General features: G+C 33.9%; 2 protein-coding genes across 4 annotated transcripts; one reads left to right on the top strand and one right to left on the bottom strand.

The window, feature by feature from the left end:
- Positions 1 to 723: 723 nt before the first annotated feature.
- Positions 724 to 11,224, bottom strand: LOC116347681 (C-module-binding factor A). 3 transcript variants are annotated; one of them, XM_031778380.1, is made up of 6 exons: positions 11,017 to 11,224; positions 9,847 to 10,378; positions 7,977 to 8,864; positions 7,649 to 7,865; positions 1,967 to 2,998; positions 724 to 1,395 (listed from the first exon to the last, which is right to left on the bottom strand). In XM_031778380.1, exons 4-5 carry the CDS (start codon positions 7,699 to 7,701, stop codon positions 2,347 to 2,349), a joined length of 705 nt encoding a protein of 234 aa, XP_031634240.1. In that variant the 5' UTR covers positions 7,702 to 7,865; positions 7,977 to 8,864; positions 9,847 to 10,378; positions 11,017 to 11,224; the 3' UTR covers positions 724 to 1,395; positions 1,967 to 2,346. The 3 variants fall into 3 exon arrangements, with proteins under 3 accessions (XP_031634240.1, XP_031634242.1, XP_031634241.1); XM_031778382.1 differs by having other exon boundaries at positions 9,847 to 9,961; XM_031778381.1 differs by lacking the exon at positions 11,017 to 11,224 and having other exon boundaries at positions 9,847 to 9,961; positions 10,047 to 10,657.
- Positions 11,225 to 11,875: 651 nt separating this feature from the next.
- LOC116347693 (alpha-1,3/1,6-mannosyltransferase ALG2) lies at positions 11,876 to 13,792 on the top strand. Its single transcript, XM_031778396.1, has 3 exons — positions 11,876 to 12,115; positions 12,177 to 13,308; positions 13,454 to 13,792. Exons 2-3 carry the CDS (start codon positions 12,280 to 12,282, stop codon positions 13,685 to 13,687), a joined length of 1,263 nt encoding a protein of 420 aa, XP_031634256.1. The 5' UTR covers positions 11,876 to 12,115; positions 12,177 to 12,279; the 3' UTR covers positions 13,688 to 13,792.
- The last annotated feature ends 1,555 nt before the right edge of the window (positions 13,793 to 15,347 follow it).

The raw sequence follows: 15,347 nt of genomic DNA, 5'->3' as shown, positions 1-15,347 counted from the left end.
AATGATTATCAAATCTGAGATCTGTTTAAATTCTGTTCCATTTGGTTGGGTGTCGCGATCGAAAATTGAATACAATTATTCACCAAGCATTGGTAAATTTGAGCATTTGTCACGCTGACACCCTCGTCTCGATTGCTTTGATACACATTTTGACAACTGATTCATTTTTCGGACTGATTGATTCAAGTTATTTGATTTGATGAAGAAAATTTACAAAAAAAAAACTGTCGTCAAAGATTTCCGGAGCGCTCAACTTCTCGCTATGTCATTCTCTGAATTTTTATCATCAAATACACTGCGAGGTAGAAAAAAAAACATTTGACACTTTTCGATTTATAATAAAAATAAATGTCAAGTGTGATCAAAAACACATTTGGAATGAGTGTGTTAAATACTGTGAAAAGCCGGAAATCTTTGGACAAGAGTTTTTCGTTCACCTATTTCTAAGACACACAATGACTTTTGGTCTATTCGAATTGCAATCACATTATGAGCCGTGAATAAGTTTGATGTCGAATCGAAAATTTTCAACGTTTCAACGGTTGCACATAGCGCGAAATAGAAAAAGATGATTATATAGAGATTATTTGATTGAAAATCGAAAATTCCATTATTTAAATAATGTCGATAAATATCTTCATCTTAAACTCTGCCGTTTGAAAACAAAACGTTGTCGGAGAACCGGCGATTCGTCGAAAATTTTCGATCAACTTGATTGCCGTGTTAAATTTCAATTAAATTTTATTTTGTTCAATGGGAATTTTATGCTCATATTCAGAGTATTTCATTTTTTTTTTTTTAGCAAAATAAATAAATGTTTTGGCATTATTTATCGATGTAAAAAGCAAATTTGAAATGTTCAATAGTAAAAAAATACATTTTTCCATCAGTTTTTTTTATAAATATAAAAATAAAGTGATTCAGTTCACTTGGAAGTTTGCTTTTCAAAAGGAACAATTCAAGTACGTCTCACTAGAGACCGATTATTTCTGTTTTTGTTTTGGTTTTTATAAAAAAAAATTGGTTTTTATGTGAAATTTTGAAAATCCGCTCTAGTCTCGTTTGCCAAAAAAGATGGTTTTGATTGAAAGTTCTGCGATTTTGTTTGATTGTGAAAATTGCGATTGAATTTTGGTTATTTGATTGTAGATTAATTTGATTGATTCGAAATCGGCACTGTCTCGATCGATTTGATTGCATTCTGGTTTGGATCCGACAAACTTTTCGTCACACAATGAATTTTTGTTTTTTTGTTTTGCCAGCTTCAATTTGTTCGGCCGCAATTTCAATTGACCATTTGAAATGGTCGACATGTGGACACTCGTAAAAACTGCTTGTGTGGTTTTGATTTTGAATTTGATGAAGTGCGAAACCAAAATTTTTTTTTTTGGTAAACTTGAAAAAGAAAAAAAAAGAAAAAAATTGTAGATAATCTCTCTCGGCGTATTGTATGTGTGAAACTGTTTTGTACAATGGTGATAAGCGGCTATGTTTTGTAGTATTTTTTTTTGTTTCATTCTTCTCTCATTAAATTGAATCTATTAACTGTCTATGTGTTGTGTTTGTACATGAAATAAAAAGGTTTTGGATTTCGATATCTTCTCTCGCAAGAGAAATTACAACTAACATTACGAAACAAAGAATAAACTTGACAAAAAAAAACAGTTCATTCCGTTTTAATTTCTATATTCCTATTCCACCGGCATTTCATAAATCGTATATAAATTGAAAATCTCTTCGTTTCATCAATGTTATTAAATTATGTTTTTGTTTAAAATCTAACGGTGTTTTGTTTTCATTTAATATCATACTCTCTCTGTGTGTCATCAGTTCATTTCGATTTAAATCTTTGGGCTAAATGATTTTGATTTCTATAAATTTTAATTTAATTTTTTTAAAACGAAAGCTAATTTATTTTTAGATTGGGGCTGGTATTAAAAAAAAATGGTTGTGCCTTATGAAGTACCTTTTTGTTGTTGTTGTACGAGATTCGGCAATGCAAATTGTCATCTCGAATGTTGTGGACTATTGACTGGATGAAAGGGTGCGAAATTCCGATCGAATATGTTCTATTTAAATGTCGAGAGTGATGGTTTTGTTTTCGGTTCTTCACGAAAATTATTTTTTTTTGTTTCCAATTTCAAATGTGGTGGTGATAGGTGGAAAATTTCGAAAAATTTTCAACTCGTTTTTAATTTCATATTTCTATATATATAACTTCAGTAATCCATTTCAGATAAAAATCAGGTCAGTTTGTCTAAAAAAGAAACAATTGATTGTGTGTTGTGGTTTTTTTTTTAGTTTGTTGCACGGTCGATTCGATTATTTGATCAGTGTGTCACTGTTTCAGGCCTGAACATTTAAAAGTAATTTTAAATTGTGCGAAAAAATATCACTGCATAAATTTTTGCTGGCCGCTTCGGCTACCATTAACGAACACTTCTTATCACTGGCGGCATCATTTAATGGAAACAAACGCCGTTTGGATTGAGCCATCAAATCGGCCATCGACGATGTGGTGGTCGGTGGTGACAATGACATTTCAATCATTTGGCTATTGGTTGTGGTCCAATTGCTTGGTGGCCGTGGCAATGCATTCGGTGATGGTGCATCAAAATATTTACTACCAGCAAAATGTAAATTTGGAGTGGTGGTTGATACTCCGGCCGGTGATGCAAATGAAATGGGCGAACGAGGTGGACTACGACCAAGAATACCATGCGGACTACCGTTGTGATGATTACGTTGATGTTGTTGTTGATGATTATTATTGGTATTGTTATGATGATGACGATGATGATGATTTTTTGCATGATTATTTGAATTGGCCGGCATTACGATATCTTTGGGTGATGTGGAAAAATACTGCGGCGCACTGCTCGAGTGCTTTTGTGCATAATATCCTTTGCCACCTTTTTGATTATCGTTGAAAAATGTCACCTTGCGTCCATTACCATTTTGATTTCCATTCTTTTGATGATTGGGGCTCGCATTATTCCTACAACACATTTAAAGAGACATTTTATTAATTTTTTTTCGGCACGATATTTTTAAGGTTTTTTTATTAATTTATAAAGTGCAGAGATTTTTGTATTCTTATTTGTTCTCTCTCTATCTTTTTCTGTTTTTTTTCTTCTTATTATTCTTTCACCTACTTTTTCAGAAATTAAAAAAAAAATAGAGAAACAAAAGAACAAAGGAATGTTCGGTGATAAAATTGTCGAAAAAATTCTCATGGTAATCCATCATCACCTATTGCAATGACATTGATTCTGGCATTCATTTCAAATCAATTGTTGATAGAAATCAAAGGTGGTCGGAAATGTGTCCTTGACAAAGGGCAAAGAGTAAACAACAGAATTCTATTAAAACTATTGAAAACTGACTTTTTTTGCTTTTTTCGTTCGATTTTTTTCTAATTTCTCCATTTGAAGCCAAAAGGTGTAAAAAAATGAAAAAGTTTAGAAACTTTCCAAAATGGTAAAACCTCGTATTTGAGTCAAAAAGGTGTGATGGTTCCAAGCAAAATCAAAATGTCAACATACAAAATCCGTTCAAAGTGACTTCATTCACTTACTTCGTATGTGATTTTTTTTAGAAAACTGCTCATTCATTCAAAAAATATCGCTTTAAATTCCTTCAAACACGCTCATCATAATAAAGCGCTTTATTTACGTAAGCTACTAATCGCGCAGAGAAAAAGATTAAAAAAAATGTTGCCGTCATAAAAAAATAAAAAGATGAGATCGAAAGTGAGCGAAAGAACTCGCTTGAACGTATGACAATTATTCGCTATTTTCTGTCTGTTGATCGCCTTAATTTTTCACACGTGAAAATGTGCATCAATAAAAAAGTCTGTTTTTGAAAACAAAACAGCCAGTGGGTATCAAATGACGCAGCACGTCAAAAAAATCGCTTCAAACAAAGGTAGCAGCTGACAGAGCGAAAAAAAAGCAGCGGAGAAAATTAACGTACGTAAAACAATTGTGTTCGGCCACGTCTTATAGAGTATTTAATTCAGGAAATTCGTTTTGTTTTGTTTACTCACGACAAAATATTGTCGACGGTTTCGTTCATTCCACTCCATCGAAAAAAATGGCTTCTCGACCAAGTGGTTTCTTAAAATAGCCACCGAAAGAGAAATATTGTTTTTTTTATCGACTTTTTTTCGGTAAACACTGAATGAACTCTGACGTGTAGAGTAGTGTAATCCTGTGCTATCACGTTCTTGACGTAAATAAAGCAGCTAGTGAAAAAGAAGAGCGAACAAAAACAAGCGATAAACTGTCTTTTTTACAATTAACATTTACGAGCTGTTGTCGGGATTTAAATAATCTTTTTATAGACAGGCGCGTTTTACTCATGAGATAAGATAAATTTCATTATATATCAGGCCGCAAAAAAATCATGTTTGCAAATTTTGTTTCGCGACATTTTTTATATTTGTTGTGTCCAATTTTGCGTGGCTAAACATTGATGTCGCGGCATTCAGAGAACGCGCATAAGAATTCGACATTGAAATCGTCAGCAAAAAAAGCAGCCTCAATGTATTTGAACGTGTGATGGAAATTATGTTGATTTTCAGCTGCCGAGACGATTATTGATTTTTGATTCTCGTTTCGAATAATTGTTTGTTTTAGAGTTGGCAACAATGCACACACACGGAACTGTGTACATGTATCATCTGTGATGACGATGGAGGATGTAATATTTTCATTTGATGTAAATATTTTGAATTGCGCGTTATGAATGTGCGCGAGCGCGTGTTTTCTCTTCCTCTCTCTCTCTCTCCATCCAAAATTGGACTATGTATGCTGTTATTTTGTTTCGTAATTCTCTGGCTATATTTGTACGTGTGTGTGTGTACCTGACTTGCGTACAAAATCGAGTCCCGGCAATCCAAACATGATGTGAAATGGCTACGTTAAAAATAACACCAAGTTGCCCTGATGGAACAAGCGCGCACAATATGTCGCACGTATTCTGAGCACAAACACATACACACAACTTGATATTGAGGCATTTTCGACGTCATTCCCCGTTCCTCATGGAATTACGCCGAGATATTTTTCAAATTAGCGTTTCAATTGAAAAGACCTTCTGAACGTTTTAAGCACAAGGATCCAAAAAAAATTATTATTTCGCATACTTTTTTGCTGATTATCATTTTGGCCAAATTGGTGAGAGAAAAAAGACAAAGGTCCGCTATGGCATTCTGTGTGTTTTGATTTACGAATGAGCGATGAAAAAAGACACCGTATACAGTTTGTAAATGGCAACGAAACCATTGAGAAAGAGAAAGAGAGAGAGAGAGGGAGCAACAAAAAATCATACGACGTAGTTTACGGTACACACGAATGGTGTGGACGCAAAAAAACAAGAGATTTGAATTGTTTGCACGAAAAAAGAAGAGAATCACACTCATTGAAAACTCAAAGGTCGAGTGAATGGCAAATAAATCTATGCGTGTACGGCTTGTCTATCTCTCAATTTTAATCCATATTTATTTATTTTCGTACTGTGAGTACGGACAATACAGTGCTGTGTACTCAATTGTAAGTATGAGGCTTCTTTGTGTACACCGCACACAGTTTCACAAATCGATGCTTCTTTTCGTTTTGTTCTCTCTTCATTTCTGTCTCTTTCTCTGTTTTTTTACTCTCTTTTTGTCGTCTCTTTTTTTCATTTTTCATCGTCTCATTCTCTTTTTTTCTTCGTCGCTTTGTTGTCTGTTTATTGTTTTCATCAAAAAGGGATCGCAAAACAGAAGCTCGCTAAATGCTCATATATCCCTCATATGCAATGAATAATAAAAACATCAATTACAACTTTTTTTCTATTTCACGAAAACACGTTTTTTTGCTCTCGCATATGTGCGAGTTTCGGTTTTCTCGTGGCCGAACGAAACGAGTGTACGATACAAAGCACGTTTAACCAAAAAACCGCTTTTCGTTGTTCACTTTATTGTGTGTTTCTCTCTCTCTCTCTCTCTCTCTCTTCGTCTCGATCGCTGAGAAGATCACATTCATTGTTGTTGCTGGCCGAATGTTTTTGCGAACGCAATACAATACACATTGTCGTCACTTCCAATCGACGTGTCGACAACAACAAAAACACACACCAAATTATGAATCGTCAAAGCGTTGAATCGACAAAAAAAAATATATCTAGATATGAATTAATGTCGCTTTGAGTTGATATGAATCAATGAAGCCAAAACAAATACAACACAAATCAATAAAATGTAAATTGATGTTTGCGATTGGACGATATTTTTTATGGCCGAATAAAAGAACACACGTTTCGAAATGTGACACGGTTTCGAGAAGGATGTGTGTTTGTGTGTTTTTGGTCTTGCAAAGATGAGAAATATAAGAAATGTTTATAACGGTCGTTTGCGGCACATAGTAAACATATTTTATTGCGTTTTTGAAAACGTTGACACTAAATAGGCCAGGTAGTTTTGGATTTAGTTCGTCTAATGACAATTTTTGTTTCGTTTAGTCATTTCTTTTCGACAAGAAGAAAAATAGCCACCAAATTGATAAGGGTAATGAGACAAAGAACTCCAATGGAATTTTCCAGTTGTTCAATGTAAACATACGGGCTAATGAAGGCAATATGGACAGATATATAAACCAGACACAATTTGCACAAATATTGTATATTTTTCTTGACAATTGAGCTGTTTTTCCCATGAACTTTGCATTCTTTGTCACATTTTGAGTTCTTTCTCATCTGTTTTCATTATTCGGTTTTTTTTTCATACTTTCAGCCATCTTTTATATGGTAATTCGATCGTCTTGACAATTATGTCTCTTTTTTCGAAATCCCCTTTTTCTGAGTTTGTTGAGAAAATGAAGTTTCTTTCGAATGTTTTTTTGACCCTTTGCAAAAAAAAAATTGAAAAAGGGTCAATTTCGTCTCGGAGAGGGCGACAACAATGCCAATAAAGTGAAATAAAAAATCGGCCAATTGACGCGTTTTTTAAACGAGTTTGTTTAATTTTTATTCAAAATCTGGTTTCAATGCAGAAATAACATGTTTTTATGCTGTTCTGGACATTTAAATTCCCAGTCTACAGTTCATTAACATTTTGATATGTTTAAAAGGCCGAATCTCAGCAACCGGAGATGAATCGAGATTTTTTTTTAAAGGTTTTAAAAAACATTGAATTAAATGAAGAAGAATGATGTGTATAGAAAATTTACGTCTTTTGAAGAGATCTATTGCATGTATTTGATGTGAAAATTTCTCAGCCGGAATGAAGGAAATCTTTTTAAACAAAAAAACCTCGAAATTCTTCGGTGAAAAGGATCTTTTTTATGAGATTTTTGGTAGAAAGGTCTTTCATTGAGATAGAAATCGTTTGAAAGAATTGATATTCGTCAAGGAATCGCAAAAATTAATTGAAAAAATTCGTTTTTGATTGAAAAATGCTTTTTTTGAACTCCGAAAAAATATTGAAAGTAAATGACTTAAAACAAATTTACTTGAAAGTAAAAAAAAGAAAGAATCAGTAATAAAAGCTGACTGGCAATCTTCAATAAATATCGACATACATGTAAAAACTTGCACCATCATAATAAGTCACCATTGAATTTTTGTTTATTAAAAAAAAAAACGTAAAAAAAGTTAAATCGCTTACCTTTCGGAGTTCCGGCCTTCCTTTTGCGTAGCTCGATTGTGTGAATTGGTCATTGTAGCTATGTTAGTTTTGTCGTTGGAATTTTGGTACTTTTCTGATCGAAAATGCGTCTAATTTGCAGTAAATGTATATCTTGCCAAACGTTTGTGAAAATGTCTTAATCGTTGGTGCGTTTTCGGCAAATGTTCTCCTTACAATTGAATTTAAACAGTCGTGACTAAATTCAAAATTCCATAATCCGAAGAAAAGGTGAAAAAAAAACAATTTTGTTGTTCAATTTAGATGAAAATCGTATTTGGTATATCACTTCGTTTTTATATGCACTCACTTGAGGATATGCACGATATAAAATCTCGTAACTTCTCGTTTCACCGGCGTAGGACAAAAAAAATATATAACACAATCTTTTCTCTCTTGACGTTAAATGTTTGATGACAAATTGAAGGCAAAGTGTGTGTTGTGATCACAACTATACAAGATGATATGACTGATTTTTTGTTGAATACTCTCTTTCAATTTCAAAACCGCTCCTTATTCTCTTCAATCTCTATATTTTACTTGAAAATTTAAAACGATAAACTGTCTGATGTGTGTTGCTATATGCAGATGCGATTGCAATGACGGTTCAACTATGACTGAATTGGATGCAGATGTGAGAAGAGTGTGTGTATTGTCGGTCGTTTGCTATCGTATTGTGGTGTAGGTGCTAATGGATTTCCGCTGCAGCTGCTGCACTCTGTCCGAATAATATTGAATGTGCCGAAGGGTTGCCTACAAATCAATTTTTTGTATTTTTGAATGTATCGATTGCCTGATCGGCTATTGTATCGAATGTACTGGGCTTTTAGTGTTTGTGTGAATTTGGTTGATTTTGTTGCGGATTGTTTCCATAGATGATGCATTTAAGCAACACCCTTTTATACAAATTTTGCTCTAGTGTGGTTGGTTTTGTCACCGTTTCTCGCTCACACGCACACTTTTTTCAAATGTGTGCACGATGTTGTGTAGGTGAATAATTGTTTTTTTTTTTTTAGTTTGTAAAAAAATTTACGTCTTGGACGTCGACTCTTTTAAAAACACACCAACAAAACGTAATAACAAAATTTACTCAATAACAATTATTGAGAGTAGACACACACATATATACGAAAAAAAAATAGAGATCTCGTGAGCAAATCAAAGGATGATGATGATACAATTAATGTTGCTGCTACTGCTGTAAATATACCAACGGAAAAATCGAGTTTTTTTTTCATTTAGATTCTTTTTGCTTCAAGTTTGCAAAATGCTTTTGTTATGCAAAAAAGAGACAGAAGAGAAAAAAAAAAATAGAATGGCATTGTTCTATTGTGAATTGAATGAGAGACAGAAAGACATGAAAGAGTATGGGAATGTAAGTCGCGTTTATCGAATGGGCATTGAAAAGAACGCGAGAATGCTTGAATGTATTTTGTGTCTGCATATTAATATTGCGACGCATTAGGGGGAAAATCGGTTTTGACGTCACTGAACTCTGACGAACACGATTTTCAACCCAGCTATTTCAATGGAAGCAATAAATTTCCGCGATTCAAAAGAAACACTTTTTTTCCAGCTGCAATCGCTTAAAGTTCATTCGACGAAGAAAAAAAATACCACGGGAAAAATTCTTTTCAAACTACCACGGAAATGCTTTCTTTTGACTTGTTTTAGTGGATTTTTTTTCGTCGTTTGTCTGGAGGTATTTTTTTTTGTTTATTTTTCAATGGACTTTACTATTCGGATTTTATTCTTTTTTTTGCGTTTTCTTTACATCATTCACTCTCTTTTCATTTCTCTATCTCTCTTTGTCATTTTTCTCTCCCTCCTTCTCTCTCTCTCTTTTCTTTTCCTTTTTCCAAATTTTTTCCTTTCTCATGCTCTCTTTCCAAGTCTTTTTTCGATTTCATTCAACCCCATTTTGATTTCGACTGTTTTTTCAATGGATTTTTTTTAATCTACTAATTTCTTCCGCTCGAAAAATCAAATTTTTCTCTCTATTTGCTGAAGCATATTTTTTTTCAACATTCCCCGTCTCTTTTTTGCATATTTCAAGTTTTTCCGTCTCTTCTCAAATAGTGAAACGTTTCAATCATTTTATGTCTCAAAAGCCTACTTAAAAACACAATATTGCTTCATCAAAGCGAAATCATATTAAAAAAAACAATCGTTGAACTTACCGTTTGACTGTATGCTCTGGTTTGCAACACTGAAGTCTTTCTGCGTTAAAAAAACAAATGCTAGTGTTGTTTCTATCTCTTTTCGTCGTTGCGTTCAACGTAAATGTTCCACTTTCTATTGAAAAAAAGATGGTTGGGTATGAAGTACGTTGTGACTGTGTCTATGTTGCTTGTTGTTTTTACTCGGTGCATACACTCACACTCTTGGAAATTTGTTATTTTTTTCGGTTTGGTGATGAATGATTGAGATCGGAGACACACTCAAACGAAATTGAATTCAGGGAAAAAATATATATATCTGTAGTATGTGTGTGTATCGTTCTTGTTTATGCCTCTTCAGTGCGACAAAATGAAATAAATAAAAATTTCTTCTTTAACACAGACTGAGAGAACTAAAACTCATACGTTTTTTGGATATAACTGGTCTTTCTCTTATTTTTTGTTATTGTACTAAACGTTGTTGTTTTTTGTGTATTTCAATAAGGCAAACAATCGAGTGTGTTTCGTTATTTCTCTCTTTCTAATTATTCCGCTGGAAAAATGAGTGTTTTTGTTGCACTATTTTGAATTTTAAAATAAATATTGTCCACAATTTGTTCTTATGTTTTTTTGAATTACAAAAAGAATAAATGAAATTTCGGTCCAATCTATTGATCTCGTATTGACGACGGGGATCTCAATGCGTTGAGTCACAACAAGGTGTTTGTGGTTCAAACTGATCGAAAAAACCCGAAATATTATTAAAATTGCGTGATTTGAAACAAAGAAAGTTCGCTCCTATTTTTTTCGATTCAATGTTTTTGTTGCTGTACTAAAACCAAACAAAATAATTTGTTTCACTAATTCGTACTCAATTTGGAATTTATTTTTTTCTTCAACAAAAACTAATGCGACTTTTTTTTTTGTACCACGTTTGAATTTGTGAAAATACTAACAAATTTTGTTATATATTGAGTGACGTAAAAAAAAAAAATAAACAGAAACGAATTTTTGGTCGTGTGAAAAAAAATTATTATTGTTCCAACTGAAGCAAAACAAAATTTCTTTACGGCCGATTTTTGTTTCTTTGTCTTAATTTGGTTGCACTTGAAAACGAAATTTTTTCTTTTCTTTTCTGCACGTAATTTATTTTATTTTATTTTTGCTCTGACTTTTAGATTTTTCTATTACTTTTTGTTGTTGATTGCGTTTTCTTTTCCTTTCCACGGTTTCTAATGTATTAATAAATTTGTTTTCAAAATGGCTGCCGTTTTCGGGTATATACTGAACTGAATTAAAATCCAAAACTAAAACACAAAGTAAAGTGTGTGTAGAAAATTTTGTAGGTTTATTGTTGGTATGGCTGCTACGTGACTCTGCCAAAACGAGTATGAACGATACGAACTGTGTTACATTCACTTGAAGCCTACTTCTTCAACGATTCGTTTCGTGGCGATGATGGTGGGGCGAACCAACACAATTGCAATTGATCGGCCGTCTCATTCGATCGGACGCAACACAGTCATTCGTGCTCTTTCTTTTGCTTTGTTTCCGAATCTCGGCTGTATTGCACACGGCTGCCGCTGTTTCACACAGACGATATTGTGTATTCGTCGTTGTGCATGTGTACGAATTGCGTCGTAGAAATAAAACTCGTTTAACCATCGGCGAACAGATGGTGAAATCAACGACAAACGTGACGGCACGTATACTTTTTTCATATTATTGCACCATAAAATGTATTTTGTTCTAGAAGAAAAAACGTTACGCTTCGCGATGCTTCTTTTAATGAATTTCGAATGGAAACCAATTTCGATGGAAAGTGCCGATTTTTTCGGAGAATTAAGAGATTTTTGGTTCAAAGCCATTTAATGTTGCGCAATTTTAACGAAATTTCCAGCACAATTACTCACTGCCATCTGCAGATGATTCATTCACAGAGTTGCTATTTGAAACTGCTGTAAAATATGTATGTTTGGGCTGTAGTTTTCGGGCTCTTTTCCTTTAAAAAAAAACAACATTACGACACACAACGAACTGTCAAATGTTTTGTTATTGATGTGTCAATTGCGGCATTTATTTATAAAATACGTCTGTGAAAAAAGAAAATTTGTTCAGTGGGGCAATGTTTGATTGACTCAAACTCATTATCTCGATGTAAATCGACAATTTTTTTCATTTCCAAAGTTCAGTGTTATTTATTTATTTTTAAAATCGAGTTATTGTGCCTATTCGTTCAATTTTTCCAAAGCGAACATTTTTCTTTTGTGGAGACGTGACCACATTTTTGGTAATTTTTCATCATAAAAGTTGATTTTATTTGTGTACTGAAATTTAATCTTTATTTCTAGTCAAAACGTTGTTTCTGCGTCAAACCGTTATTTTTGAGCCAAAACGCCTTTTGTCTGCCACCAAGTAATTTTCCATCGGGAACAGAAAAAAAAACCACTCACCATGGTTCGTGTATTATTCATGCATCCGGATCTGGGTATCGGTGGTGCTGAGCGCTTAGTTGTCGATGCTGCATTGGCACTTCAAAAAACCGGTCATTCCGTTCAATTTCTAACAAATCACCACAATCCTGCGCATTGTTTTGAGGAAACGCGTGACGGTACCTTACAAGTACAAACCGTTGGTGACTGGTTGCCACGGTCAATATTCAATAAATGTATCGCAGCTTGTGCATACTTTCGAATGCTATACGCAACATTATACACAACCTTTGTTCTATCGCGTCAACAAGAGTTTGACGTAATTTTTGTGGATTCAATATCGATTGGTGTGCCGCTTTTAAAATTTTCCGCCGGATCACCGAAAATTCTATTCTATTGTCATTTCCCTGACTTATTGATGGCACCACAAGACAATAATCCATTGCGAAAATTGTATCGTTACCCAATCAACTGGGTGGAAGAATTCACGACGGGAATGGCCGATGTGATTTTGGTCAATAGCAAATTCACGCGACGAATGTTCAAAGAAACATTTAAAAGTATCACAGCGATGCCAGAGGTTTTGTATCCGTCATTGAATACAAAATACTTTGATAATACTGTTGTCACTGATTCAGATGCAGATGATTTAAAATTACGCGGCGATGAAATCGTCTTTTTGTCCATCAATCGATTTGAGAGAAAGAAAAATATTCCATTGGCATTGAAAGCACTTAAGGAACTAGAGAAACGTGTGTCAAAACCGAATTTTGATCGATGTCAACTGATTTTGGCCGGCGGCTATGATAAACGAGTCATTGAAAATGTTGACCACTTTGAAGAATTGGAAGCATTGGCAGAGGAATTGGGCGTGAAGAATAAATGCAAATTATTGAAATCGCCGAATGATAAATACAAATTGTGGCTGCTTAACAGGTGTGATGCTCTGCTGTATACACCATCCAATGAACATTTTGGCATCGTTCCCATTGAGGCCATGTACATGAAGAAGCCGGTCATCGCGTGCAACAGTGGCGGACCTACTGAAACGGTACTTTTTTTAGTGGTCGACTGAATTTCATCACTTTCATACAAAATCTTACCTTTAACAAGAGAAAATCAGATTAGCAACGACCACTTTTATTATTAAAAAAATATTTTGAAAGATTTTTTTTTAAATATTTTTTTTTTTACAGATTGTCGATAAATCAACTGGCTTTTTGTGCGAACCAACCAAAGAGTGCTTCAGCCAATCGATGGCACGATTGGTGACTGGAGATCGGAATGTGAGCGAAAATATGGGTGAGAAGGGACGGAAACGAGTTCAACAGCATTTTTCATTCGAAGCATTCACCGACAAACTCAATGAAATTATTCGAACATTGACAATTGGCCAAACGTCGACGGAAAATCAGAAGAAAAACGATTAGTTGTTTAGATAAGCATTTGAACTTGAGAAAATATTTCAAGTAGCCTAAAATTAAATAAAATTTGTTCGAATTAATAAAATAGCAAAAAATGTAAATAGATCTAAATGGTTTTTTTTTTGTCTTTTTGTTTAAAGATTGTAATTTTTTTAATCAAATCAAAGATTGTATATTTTATTGATCAATAGAGAAAGACTAAATTTTCCTCTTTTTCTCATGGATACCGAAAATATAAGATGAAACCGATCTACTCTGTTTATTATTGAAATGATATCCTTTTATCATGCTGTTGGTGCTGTCGGTTTGTTTAATGCTTGTTTACGGCATAATTCAATCTATTGGGTATTTTTGTGCTATTTTTTCATATTTCTTGTAAGCTGCTCCATAATTGATGTGAGGTTAAACCGAATCCATAATAACCAATTCAGTTCCCATTGCAATATAATGATTACATATTTTAAGTAAGTAAGATTCTTGGTAGAAAAAGATAACCATTATTGTTTTTGCTTTATTTGATGGGATCTTAAAGGGGACATTAAACATTTTTATATTATCATTTTCATTAATTAGTTTTTTATTCTTTTTGTTATAAATTGAATGGAATCAACTAAAAAGAGATTAATCTAAGTAAACCGGGCGCGATTTATCTAATGTAGCTGGCTTTCGGCACAAAGGGCAGTTCGGACAATCAATAAGTGACCGTTCGCCGGCAACAGGCGTTTTGTTTAAATCCATCAAATGTCGCAGTAGTTTAATACATAGATATCCATGAACGGCATGAACGGTTGTGCTTTTTTGTGTAATACGGTGAAATATCGTATACTCGAATTTGCGTTAGTATTTCTCTCTCATAATCTTTCTTTCATTCTCTTTTTCGTGTAATTGGTGGGTTTCAGTAGAAGATTGACTACACTAGAGCTTTCCAAATGCTTTCGCACACAAAACATCAGTATAATAGAATTGTTTAAATGTGTTGGTAAATGGCGAATTTACTAACAGTTACCAAAACTAAATATTGGTATTTACAATGTTCATACTGTAGCTCAGTAGTGTGCGAGGAAAATTTTTCAGGGGGGGGGGGGGTGATTTTTCAAAAACAAAAAATTCTCTAGCAAATTTTACAAATTTTCGTTTTTTTTTTTTTTTTGAGGCGAAAATCCCTAGCAAATCGAAAGAATTTTCTCCGCGAAAAACCTTAGCAAATCGGAAAAAAATCTCTCGGAGCCAAAAACCCTAGCAAATTGAAAGAATTTTCCTCAATTTTCTACATTGAAGAGCTAAAAAAAAAGGTCTTCACTTTTTGAATCAAAAACCCTAGCAATTTCGAATAAATTTCACGAAAATTAAATTCTCATCCAAATCACAGGGGGGGGGGTAAACCCCCCCCTCCGCACACTACTGCTGTAGCTGTATTCAAATCTGCGCTACAGCAGGGCCATTGACAATCATGGGGCGAATCACGCTAGTAAATACTAGAAAAACTAGTAAATCTAGTGCGAATAATGACGTCACAAACGAAGCCAACTTCACACCAAAGGCCATATAATTTATATGAAAAACTACTGAGAGCCAACTTCACGCACTAGAATTTCGTGATTGACCCCATGTTGACAATAGACTCTTAGCGCGATGGGTTTAAAGCATATATGTATTTATCAAACGT

The sequence above is a fragment of the Contarinia nasturtii genome, unplaced genomic scaffold (genome assembly GCF_009176525.2).
Source record: "Contarinia nasturtii isolate CC-2019 unplaced genomic scaffold, AAFC_CNas_1.1 Cnas_scaffold_2042, whole genome shotgun sequence".
NCBI lineage: Eukaryota > Metazoa > Arthropoda > Insecta > Diptera > Cecidomyiidae > Contarinia > Contarinia nasturtii.
Note: the sequence above shows the minus strand (reverse complement) of the source record. Positions and strands in the feature narration are given on the sequence as shown.

Bases quoted from the DNA above. Each gene is read 5' to 3' on its own strand.
- LOC116347681 (XM_031778380.1), bottom strand. From the start codon at position 7,701: ATGACCAATTCACACAATCGAGCTACGCAAAAGGAAGGCCGGAACTCC. The intron at 2,999-7,648 runs GTAAGCGATTTA...AATGTGTTGTAG, and splicing joins GAAGGCCGGAACTCCGAAAG to GAATAATGCGAGCCCCAATC.
- LOC116347693 (XM_031778396.1), top strand. From the start codon at position 12,280: ATGGTTCGTGTATTATTCATGCATCCGGATCTGGGTATCGGTGGTGCT. The intron at 13,309-13,453 runs GTACTTTTTTTA...TTTTTTTTACAG, and splicing joins GTGGCGGACCTACTGAAACG to ATTGTCGATAAATCAACTGG.